Source organism: Pan paniscus, chromosome 15, assembly GCF_029289425.2.
Source record: "Pan paniscus chromosome 15, NHGRI_mPanPan1-v2.0_pri, whole genome shotgun sequence".
NCBI lineage: Eukaryota > Metazoa > Chordata > Mammalia > Primates > Hominidae > Pan > Pan paniscus.
In genome coordinates, this window is record NC_073264.2 from 65,269,876 (window position 1) to 65,282,040 (window position 12,165).

General features: G+C 40.3%; 1 protein-coding gene across 9 annotated transcripts in view; it reads left to right on the forward strand.

Moving 5' to 3' along the window:
- SYNE2 (spectrin repeat containing nuclear envelope protein 2) overlaps positions 1-12,165 on the forward strand; it is a 368,901-nt gene that overhangs the window by 300,648 nt on the left and 56,088 nt on the right. For all 9 annotated transcript variants that reach the window (XM_034937677.4, XM_034937678.4, XM_034937679.4 and 6 more), the window contains exons 86-92: positions 2,043-2,213; positions 2,729-2,859; positions 5,523-5,727; positions 6,853-7,032; positions 8,756-8,881; positions 10,717-10,871; positions 10,979-11,123. In XM_034937677.4, the coding sequence (XP_034793568.1) occupies positions 2,043-2,213; positions 2,729-2,859; positions 5,523-5,727; positions 6,853-7,032; positions 8,756-8,881; positions 10,717-10,871; positions 10,979-11,123 (1,113 nt within the window). The remainder of the gene's footprint in view (positions 1-2,042; positions 2,214-2,728; positions 2,860-5,522; positions 5,728-6,852; positions 7,033-8,755; positions 8,882-10,716; positions 10,872-10,978; positions 11,124-12,165) is intronic.

Here is a 12,165-nt window from a genome sequence, read left to right on the forward strand (position 1 = left end):
GAGTAGCTGGGATTACAGGCATGTGCCACCACTCCTGGCTAATTTTTGTATTATTAGTAGAGACACGGTTTCACCATGTTGGCCAGGCTGGTCTTGAACTCCTGACCTTAGGTGATCCACCCACCTTGGCCTCCCAAAGTGCTGGGATTACAGGTGTGAGCCACCACACCTGGCCTTCTTCTTTATTTTCTTAACTAAATAACTTGGTTTCTTTTTCTGAGCCATCCTGCCCTTGTAAAGACATTCGGCCCACATAGTTGCCAACATGAGACTCACATTTTAGCGTCCCACTTTGGTTTTTTTATCCAGCCCTATTTGGGGCAGAGATTGAGGAGCCTTCCTGTCACTGTGGATGTGCCAGTATTCCTTGTAGTTATTAAACAGAAAACAGGATCTGAGTGCAGAGCTGTGTGATTGTACCCAAAACTCACATCACACTACCCATAAAGATGGCCTGTGGAGCCACTATAGTGATCACATTCCATTTCAACCCGGATCCTTTTTAAAAATTGAGATATAATTCACATACCATAAAATTCACCTTCTAAGGTATTCAGTGATGTTTAGTATATTCACAGAGATATGCAGCCATCACCACTATCTCATTACAGAACATTTTCATTACCTCAAAAAGAAACCTCCATACCCATTGGCAGTCACCCCCACTTTTCCCCTTCTCCAGTCCCTGGCAGCCACTAGTCTACCTTCTTATGGATTTACCTATTCTGGATGTTTTATATAAATAGAATCATATGCTATATAGCCTTTTGGGTCTGGCTTCCTTCACTAAGCATAATGTTTTCAAGATCATCGGTGTTGTAGTATTTACAGTACTTCATTTATTTTTATGGCTGACTAATATTCCATTGTATGGATATACCATATTTAGTTTATCTCTCCATCAGTTGATGAACATGTGGGTTGTTTCCATTTTTAGGCTCTCATGAATCATGCTGCTATGAACATTTGTGTCAGGTTTTTATGTGAACCTATGCTTTTAATTCTCTTGTGTGTATAAGAGTACAATTGTTAGGTCATATGGCAACTCTATTTAATTTTTTGAGGAACTATCTAGCTGTTTTCCACAGTGACTGTACCATTTTACATTCCCACCAGCAATGTATGAGGATTCCAGTTTTTCCACATCGTCACCAACACATTATTATCTGACTTTTTGATTATGGCCATCAAAGTGGATGTGAAATAATATCTCATTGTGGTTTTGATGTAGGTTTCCTTAATGACTGTATATGTTCAGTGTCTTTTCATATGTTTATTGACCATTATATATGTTCTTTGGGGAAATGTTTAGTCACTTCCTTTGCCCAGTTTTTAGTTAGTTTATCTGTCTTTAATGTTGAGTTGTAAGTTTTCTTTACATACTCTTGATTGTATCTGAGATCATTTTGGATATGCAACAGAATGCTTGGACTTTTTTCATCATTATCAGAACATACCAGTGGACAAAATACACTCACCATTGCTTGCCTCCTGCTTTGCATTTGCCCATCATTTTGGTAGAGCATGTTCCTCTCCAATTGGTGCTTGCTCTATAGTAATAATCAGACTTAAGTGCCAGGTAACATCTTACATTTATAATGTTGTGCTGTTGTCAGAGCATTTTCACAGACACTATTTTATTTGTGTTTTCAATTATTATCTTTGTTTTGTGGATGAGGAAACTGACTCTAGGGTTCAATAAGTTGCCCAAGGTCAGAAAGCTAATAGAATATAACTGAACCTTGCACTCACAAATTCTAATACTCACCCAGTGTTCTTTCCCTGGGCTGTCTCTTCCTAGTCTGAACTCCTTCAGTGCTGATCCTTCTGATCTTTGGGCTCTTTTTCATTCACTCATTATAAAACAGCCTTCTCTGATATGTTCTTATGCATTGACCTACCCTTTCCACCTTCAGTTAATCACTGGTGATCCTTCAATACTCTCAAATTGAAATGCCTAAATTGGACACAATGGTAGATTTGTTGGAGAGCATGTCTTCTCAGTGATTTTCTAAATCAGTACGTTTCCACTTTTTGTCTAGGTCAATCAGCTCAAAACCTCCATGCAGTCAGTTTTACAGGAGTGGAAGATTTATGATCAACTCTATGATGAAGTGAATATGATGACAATCCGATTCTGGTACTGCATGGAACACAGCAAGCCTGTGGTGTTATCATTGGAGACCTTGAGATGCCAGGTGGAGAACCTTCAGGTAAATTAACCAGAGCTTGGCATGGTGCATTATTGGCAGGAAATTACAAATGGGAGGAAGCACAGTAACGGGCATAACTGTGTTTGTGCCCTCCCACAGAGAAGCACAAAGCATGTTAAATAGCAGTTTCAAAAGAATAACTGGAAATTCCAAAATAAGTCACATGAGCCAAATCAGTAAAACATTGTAAAATGTTTGAATTTTGAGTTGAAAATGTTGAATCTTCCTTTATTTTCCATGTCCATATTATTTCACAATTTAAGGTTTTGGTTTTTGAGTGGCCTTTTTTTTTCAGTATGCCTAAGTGCTAAGTACTTTATATTACTTAGTACTTAAAAGTTCAGCCTCAAATAAAGAATGCCTTCTCCATTGTTTTCTTCACATTCCTAATAGTGTATCAGAGCTGTAAGATTTGAGTGTTATTGCTACATAGTAGCAAGTGTTGAGAAGCTGCCACCTTCTTTGGAAGTAGCTAGGCCATTCTGAAACTTAAATTTCTTGTTTGTGTCTCTTAGTCTCTGCAAGATGAAGCTGAGAGCAGTGAAGGGAGTTGGGAGAAACTCCAGGAGGTTATTGGCAAACTCAAAGGTCTCTGCCCCTCTGTTGCTGAAATAATCGAAGAGAAATGCCAAAATACTCATAAAAGGTATGCTTTCAGATATAATTTGAATGATAGATATCTTTATCTTAATGACTTGTGAAGAATGAGGGGGCATAGGCATTGTAAAGTCTTCTTCCTCCTCTGAGATGACTGGTTTCCTACTGTTCTGGTCTCTTCTGCTTTGATGAATCTAGTCTATGTAAGATTCTATGTCATGAGGGCTGTGACATCCCTTGTACAAGTGTTTGGTATAATTAGTCTAGAAATGGCCTAATAACAACCCCAGTGTACTCACTTACAGAGGGTATAGACCAAATGTCAAGTTCGATCTCAGAAACACCAAAGTCAGAGGCAGAAACAGACAAAGGAGTGGGCCAGATGGGCATCCTGCAGGGGGTGTTCAAACATCACTGGAAACATTATAAGGTGGAAGAAAGGGGATGTTAGAGTATCTATTGCAGAGGGCATTTGTGGGTTTGGAAGGAATTCTTTGATGAACTACTTATGGTGGGACATGAAAGCTCCCTTTAAGGAGTGTGGCCCTAGTTAATTGCAGGGCTTTTATTTTGATGAGTGGGATATAAAAGTTGGCCTCCAACCAATTGATTAGAGATAGGGATGAAGAGTTATGCTATCTTAAGTGTCCTTCCTGATTATTCCTGTATGCAGTTTCAGCCTCTCTTGTAAATGAACTTTGAACAAGTAATGAACAAGGGACCCCAAATTATATACCCTGCAGTGGTGCCCTTAGCTCTTGATCCAGTCTTTATTGGAAGAGGGGGAGGAGACAGACTAAGAGGAACCTGCAAATGCATCTGACTCCACATACAACATCAGGGCTACCATCAAAACGTATGGCAGGGCAGTCTGTTGGTAAAGGAACTCAGTTGTTACGCTGCACGTACACATTCACTTGTTGGCACAAGAATATGTTGGCACAAGAATATGTTGGAAGGCATGTTGAAAAACATGCATAACAAAAAGACTGAAGAGAAGAACACTAAAATGCTAATAGTAGTTACCTCTAGATAAATGAGATGTCAAGCATTTTTTAACTTCCTCATGGATTGGTAAGTAGGTAGGATAGATAGATAAAAAGAAAGAAATATCTGGAGGGATTTTCTTTGCTTTTTGACAGTGAATATATGTTGTATTTATAATTAGGGAAAATATTATTTTAAAAGACAGTTCTGATAAGATTTTTGAAATGCGTAAAAGTAAAGCAGTGTGCTATTTTCCACCTTTGATTCTTTAATCAGCAGGGTCGAGGATATTGTTGAGGATATTGTGGAGCAAACATTCTCATGTATTTCATGTTAGAATGTAAATATAATGCTTTCAGAAAGGAGATTGACCATTTATTCCCAAAGCCTTACAAATATTTACATCTTTATATTCTTTGACTCTGTAATTCTCCCAGAAATCTAGTCTAAGACTAATATCTTGAAATACAGAAAAAAAGCCTTTTGAATAAAACTGTATCTGAGCATTATCATAATAGCAAAAATTACAAATATCTTAACTATCCATACTAAACAGGAATTAAACTAAGGAATTTAGCAATTAAACTTAGGAAACAAAGAAAAAAAACCCACAGACCATTTGTACAGCCATTTAAAATGAGGTTTACTTATTTTCTTTTATTACTAATGTGGGGAAAATATTTTTTAAAAGTTAAATGGGCCAGGCATAGTGGCTCATGCCTGTAATCCCAGCACTTTGGGAGGCCGAGGTGGGTAGATCACTTGAGTCCAGGAGTTCAAGACCAGCCTGGGTAGCATGGTGAAACCCCATCTCTACAAAAAACAAAAATTAGCCAGGCGTGATGGCATGCATCTGTGGTCCTAGCTACTTGTGGGGGCTGAGATGGGAGGATCGCTTAAGCCCAGGAGGTCAAGGCTACAGTGAGCTGAGATTGCACCACTGCACTCCAGCCTGGGCAACAGAGCAAGACCCTGTTTCAGAAAAAAAAAAAAAAAAAAAGTAGGGAAGAAAGGCAAGATACTAGAGTCTGTATATGGAATAATAAAACAATTTCCTTTATTTCCACTTCTATGTAAGGAACATTTGTGTAAACAGATAATAAATTTTATTTGATATAAATACAAAGTTAAAACCTGTTTAAAGATAGCATATCTCTATAAACTGGGAGCCTCTTCATGTGGAGTCATTTTATCAGGCATACAGTTCAGTGTTTTCTCCATCTTTGCCAAAGAGACATTCATAGGCGGGGCGCACCATGGTTCACACCTATAATCCCAACACTTTGGGAGGCTGAGGCAGGAGGATTGCTTGAGGTGGGAGGATTACTTGAGCTGCAGAGTTTGAGACCATCCTGGGCAACATATCAAGGCCCTGTCTCTACAAAAAAAAAAAAAAAAAAAAAAAAAGTTTGAGCTCCCTTCATCACTCCCCTCTCTTAAAAAAAAGAAAGAGAGTGAAACATTCATAACATCATAGGTATTTGTTGCCAATCATGCATTTTGTACTTTTTGTGCAATATTATAAAGTCAAGTAAATAGCCTAATTTGGATTTCTTTTTATGTAATGGTTTCTATAATGGTGATGCCACTAATTTTAAAAACCATTTAACAGTGTCTTCTTAATGATCCATCTGCTAGTAACTTACCAGCAGAGTGTGTGCATTGTACTTTCGCTACAAGAGAAAGGAGAGAATGAGGGTTATGTTATTTGCGTTGCACTGACAGGTGGACTCAGGTGAACCAAGCCATTGCAGACCAGTTGCAGAAGGCCCAGAGTCTGCTCCAGCTCTGGAAGGCCTATAGCAATGCTCATGGTGAAGCTGCCGCAAGGGTGAAGCAGCAGGAAGCAAAGTTTCAACAGCTCGCAAACATCAGCATGTCTGGAAACAACCTGGCAGAGATCCTGCCCCCAGCCCTGCAGGACATAAAGGTGGGTACAAAGCCCATTTGGAAAACCAAGGCCAAGTCAGCCCAACAGATGGGGTAAGGGACAGCCATGACCTGGGGACCAGACAGACCACAGGGACAGAGTAGTCAGGACAGGTGCTGTGAACTTGCCATGTAGGACATAGGCAAGGCTGGGAGGACCAGGTGGTGGCTCAGAGGTGACGTCTAGGCAGCAAATAGCTAGATCAGGGGGACTCAATATCACCTCGTTCCAAGTCTGTGCTTTCTCTCTAGTGTTACATCTCTAAGGCAAAAGCTTCATATGAAATCTGAAGTAAAAGCAAGTGTCTCAACTGAGTGTGACCCTGTAAGAATAATACATGTTGTATCTCTTGTTTTAGCAATAATCATGGACTTGGTGCCATGTTGCTAGGCCTTTTCTGGGGGTATAGTAAATTTCAGACTACATTAAAGACTTGCATAGTTTCCTCTATGGTGTTTTTTCTGTTATTGTTAATGAATGCTCAGAAAGTGAATACTCTTTAGTTCTGAACTGAGTGAACAGATGCATTTTGTATCTTCTGCTACTGTAGGTCAAATCAAAACGTGGCAACCAATTTAATTAGGTGAGAATCCAACAGATAATGCTCTGTACATCTGATTAACTTCTACCTGAGCTGATAATTTAAAAATAAAAAAACAAATTTTATGTACACAATATTTCCAGAATAGCCTTAAAATCAGCCTGATTAATAAAATTCTATAGTTTTTGCACGTGAATCCATTTATATCAGAAAGTCTAAGGCAGGGGTCAGAGTTGCATTGATTCTTGAAACAGCATGAAAGCAGATACCTAAACTGTTTGACAACTGAAATATAAAGTACATGAGTACTCAGGTTGTCTCCAGTTTCTATATACTAGAAGCCTCGGCTCTATTAGTCAGTGGTCACTTTTAGTTTTGAACTGACAAATTTCGGAAAAGCGCCAGTGATATACATCATTTCAAGAAAGCCCAGCCTTTTCAGCTATTTAAAATAAATAATAACAAAAGATCATGCCTACGTTTTCAGGGCAAATATTCTCCTAGATTTTGATGGAGCAGCAGCGGGTAGGGAATTGTGGTTTGAAAGGAGGAAGAGGTGTTTGCCATCCCTTTTTCTTCTGCAGGAGCTGCAGCATGATGTGCAGAAGACAAAAGAAGCCTTTCTCCAAAATTCCAGTGTCCTGGATCGACTCCCACAACCCGCAGAGTCCAGCACCCACATGCTCCTCCCGGGCCCCCTGCACTCTCTCCAGAGGGCTGCTTATTTGGAAAAGATGCTGCTTGTGAAAGCAAATGAATTTGAGGTTCATCTTTTCTTTCCATTCAAGTTTTAGTCTTAGACATTTGCATTCCATCCTCAATCCCTTGTATCCTTTGAAGCAGTAGTGCTTTACGGGCTGCTCCTTAGCAAAACTACAGACTGAAGCTGCTCCCAAATGTATACGATTCTAGCTTCAATCACATGGGCAGATCTTAAGCAATCATTTCTTCCTTATTGAAGATGTTAGTTCTAGAAGTCATATATGTATTATATTGCATACATTGTTCAGATCTCACAGTTATTTGGATTTCTGAGTCAAGTAATTAAGCCATAGAAGTAGCTGCTTAAAGCATGATGATTTGTCATATCTTCATATCTTCATTCAGTTTTTTTTTTTTTTGAGACAGACTCTTGACCTGACACCCAGGCTAGAGTGCAGTGGCATAATCTTGGCTCACTGCAACCTCCACCTCCCGGGTTCAAGCGATTCTCCTGCCTCAGCCTCCCGGATAGCTGGGACTACAGGCAGCCACCACCACGCCTGGCTTGCTTATTTATTTATTTATTTATTTATTTATTTATTTATTTATTTATTTATTTATTTTGAGATGTAGTCTCGTTCTGTCGCCCAGGCTGGAGTACAGTGGTGTGATCTCAGCTCACTGCAAGCTCCGCCTCCTGGGTTTATGCCATTCTCCTGCCTCAGCCTCCCGAGTAGCTGGGACTACAGGTGCCTGCCACCATGCCTGGCTAATTTTTTTGTATTTTTAGTAGAGACAGGGTTTCACCATGTTAGCCAGGATGGTCTCAATCTCCTGACCTCGTGATCCACCTGCCTTGGCCTCCCAAAATGCTGGGATTACAGACGTGAGCCACTGTGCCTGGCCGGCTAATTTTTGTATAATTAGTAGAGATGGGGTTTTGCCACATTGGCCAGGCTGGTCTTGAACTCCTGGCCTCAAGTGATCTACCCACCTTGGCCTCCCAAAGTGCTGGGATTACAAGCATGAGCCACTGCTCTCAGCCTTCATTCACTTTTTATAAAGCCTTTAGTGCAGGAGCTGTCAACAAGCTACACAGAAGGCCACGGAGTTCCAGTATCACATCTCAGTACCAGCAGGAAAACAAACAAACAAAAAACCACATTTAACTAGTGAGACTGAGAGAACGGAGTGCTCACTGACTCTATGTGGTCTCCTCAGGCGGGTGATCTGTCCATTTGGGAAGGCTCAAAGGCACGAGTGAAAAATCAGGGGGCTTCTGAATATTTATCTATGATTCTTGAGATAATAGTGAACTTCTGGGTGTTGAAAACAACTTGAATTTACTTTTTTTTATTTTTTGTTTTTTGTTTGTTTGTTTTGTTTGTTTGTTTGTTTGAGACAGGGAGACAGGGTCTTATTCTGTCACCCAGGCTGGCGTGCAGTGGCATAATTACAGCTTACTGCAGCCTTGACCTCCCAGGTTCAGTTGATCCTCCTGCCTCAGCCTCCCAAAAAGCTGGGACCACAGGCGCACACCACTATGCCCAGCTAATTTTTTATTTTTTGCAGAGATGGAGTCTGCCTATGTTGCTCAGGCTGGTCCTGAACTCCTGGGCTCAAGCAATCTTCCCACCTCGGCTTCCCAAAGTGCTGGGATTACAGCCATGAGCCACCGTGCCTAGCCAAAAACATCTTGAATTTTTAGCAGCTCCCAAGCCTGTGTTTAATTCTGTTTTATATGTACATGAAAATAGTTTCTAATGAAAATTTCTCTTGTTCTAGTTTGTTCTCTCACAGTTTAAGGATTTTGGAGTCCGGCTGGAATCTTTAAAAGGTCTTATTATGCATGAAGAAGAGAATTTGGATAGACTTCACCAACAAGAAAAAGAAAATCCTGACTCATTCCTGGTATTGCCAATATTTGTCTTTTCTAAGGGCTTAGACTCACCATAAGGTTAAAAAAAAATAAGCTGATTACTGTGAACTTATGGAATGTTTGCATCCTAACTCACTCTTTTTTTTTTTTTTTTTTTTTTTTTTTGAGACGGACTCTCACTCTGTCACCCAGGCTGGAGTGCAGTGGCACGATCTCGGCTCACTGCAACCTCCACCTCCCGGGTTCAAGCCATTCTCCTGCCTCAGCCTCCCAAGTAGCTGGGACTACAGACATGTGCCACCATGTCCGGCTAATTTTTGTATTTTTTAGTGGAGATGAAGTTTTACCATATTGGCCAAGCTGGTCTTGAACTCTTGACGTCAGGTGATCCGCCTGCCTCGGCCTCCCAAAGTGCTGGGATTACAGGCCTGAGCCACTGCGCCTGGCCTAACTCACCCTTGAGCACAGTCATTTTTATGCCATTCATTACTGTCCTATTTTCCCTCAGGCCTAGAAAAAGTAGGACGACATAGGGATCTCTTTTAGTAATATGTCAGAGTAATTTGTAGTAGATGTTTTTTCATAATTACCGTCAGTGAACTGAAATAATCTAGAAATTGGCTGTTTGTGATTAATTGAATTTTTCTGGTTAGTTTAATATAAAAAAATTCTATTATGCATTTTTCTTTACCTTCGTAAGTTTAGTTTAGTAAACATAAATGACTGAAAGAATTAGATCTGGTCTTGTAACTCTCCTAGGAATCAATATTCGTAACTTAGATCAGCAGTCAACAAACTGTGGTGCACTGTCCATCACTGATTTTTTTTTAAATAAAATTTTGATGGAACACAGCCATGCCCTTTGATTTACATATTGTCTATTATAGTTTTCACGCTACAAGGGCAGAGTTGACTAGTTGCTACAGAGACCATATGGCCCACAAATGCCTAAAATATTTATGATCTGCCCTTTTACAGAAAAAGTTTGCTTATCCTGACCTAGAATATTACAGCAGAGTTCTGTAGTGGTAACTTCAATATTGTTAAGGATGTTTGCTTGTCAGCTTAGAAGCTGTCGCTGGAATATCTTTTTAAAAATGAAATTTTGATAAGTTTGCTTTCTTGCGATGTCATGTTCTATCAAAATATGGGTGTTTAAGTCCCTTGCTCTGCTAGAGTTATTTTAAGAATCAAATTTTCATCACTCTGTGCTTGACCTGTTTGTTGAAGGTCAGGTTATTGGCAGACTAAACGGGACTTAAAAGCCCAGAATTGGTCCTTTTTTAAAAAGCATGTTAGGCTGGGTGCAGTGGCTCACGCCTGTAATCCCAGCACTTTGGGAGGCCGAGGCAGGTGGATCATCTAAGGTCAGAGTTTTAGACCAGCTGGCCAACATGGTGAAACTAAAAATACCAAAATTAGCCAGGTGTGGTGGCAGGCACTTGTAATTCCACCTACTTGGGAGGCTGAAGCAGGAGAATCGTTTGAACCCAGGAGGCGGAGGTTGCAGTGAGCCGAGATCATGATACTGCAGTCCAGCCTGGGCGACAGAATGAGACTCCATTCCGAAAAATAAAAAATAAAAGAGCCTATTTTCTGTATTCTTCAGTGACAAAATCTGAGATCACTTTCTATTTCCTGGGCTGTTTGGGTGCTGGCCGTGTTGCAGGTTGGTATTCTAGAAGGCACAGCATTGAGATAGCTGAATTCAGGTCCCACTCTAACATTAGCAAGCTGTTTGACTGTGGGCAAGTCATTTGCCTGTTCAGGCCCCAGTTTTCCTTTATCTTTGAGATAAGGAGGGTTTTTTGTCATCTAGATATCTTATTGGCATCCAAAAACCTGTACTTCAATTTTTTAAAAATAGAATCATGTGCTGGCACTGACAGCCCAATCACCTGATATTGAACATTTGAATGAAGTGAGCCTCAAGCTCCCACTTAGTGACGTAGCTGTGAAGACGTTACAAAATATGAACCGGCAATGGATTCGGGCCACGGCCACGGCACTGGAGCGCTGCAGGTTAGAACATCCCTTCTCTGTCGTTGTTTCAATTAAGGTAAAATTAACGGCTTCAGCTCGGGAATGGCATTGTTAACATGGGTGTGTTTTGTTTTAAACCTTTGTAGTGAGCTTCAGGGAATTGGATTGAATGAAAAGTTTCTTTATTGCTGTGAAAAGTGGATCCAACTTTTGGAGAAGATAGAAGAAGCACTCAAAGTGGATGTGGCTAACAGCCTTCCTGAGCTCCTGGAGCAGCAGAAAACCTATGAGGTAAACCTGTGTTCTCTGCCACCCTTGAACCGCTCATCTGGGGCAGGAGTCAGGGAAAGATAGCTTTAAATAAAACACAGGGAGTGTACCTATCAGTCCCTAAACACAGAATGTATACCTTTAAGCAAATTCAGTTGTCAATTGGTCATTTGTAAAATTCTCGTACGTTTCATAAATTTCAACATTTACTGATCTATTTTATTAGGGAGAGGACTCCTAGATTTTCTGCAGTACATGGAAGCTTCTAGTACAACTTTGCTTCCACAAAATGCAAACATTATACCATTCTATCAAGAGTATAATAAAATACTTCGACTCATGTTTGTATTTTCACTCAATAATTCTCCATAGTATTAAAGCACCTGGTATAATTATAACTGTAGCGTTAATAATTTCACAGGAGTTTCCTCAGTGCTTATGCTGACATGTATTTGAAAATACTCCTGGTGGTTATAGGCAGATCCTGCTTTTTTTGGTGGGGGGAGACAGAGTCTTCCTCTGTCACCCAGGCTGGAGTGCAGTGGTGCAATCTCGGCTCACTGAAACTTCCACCCCCCAGGCTCAAGCAATTCTCGTGCCTTACCCTTCCGAGTAGCTGGGACTATAGGCATGTGCCACTGCATCTGGCTAATTTTTGTATTTTTAGTAGAGATGGGGTTCACCACGTTGGCCAGGCTGGTCTCGAACTTCTGACCTCAAGTGATCCGCCTGCCTCGGCCTCCCAAAGTGCTGGGATTACAAAGGACACATTTCAAAAGTGTGCAGAATTACTTCACTGCAACTTTTTAATGTAACTGATTGAAGTCTACATTGCTACATTAAGATCATCCAATTAAAATGAAATCACCCCTGCCAAAAAGCTGAGTGGCCTTAAGTAAGTTACTGAACCTCTTTATACCTTAGATTCCTCCTCTTCAAATGGATGTAATAATAGTGCTTAAATCCTAAGGCTGAGAAATAAATGAGACAATGCATGTTTTACAGTGCCTACCAAATTGTAAATGCCCAACAAATGGGTATTAGATGTAATTATTATTAGACC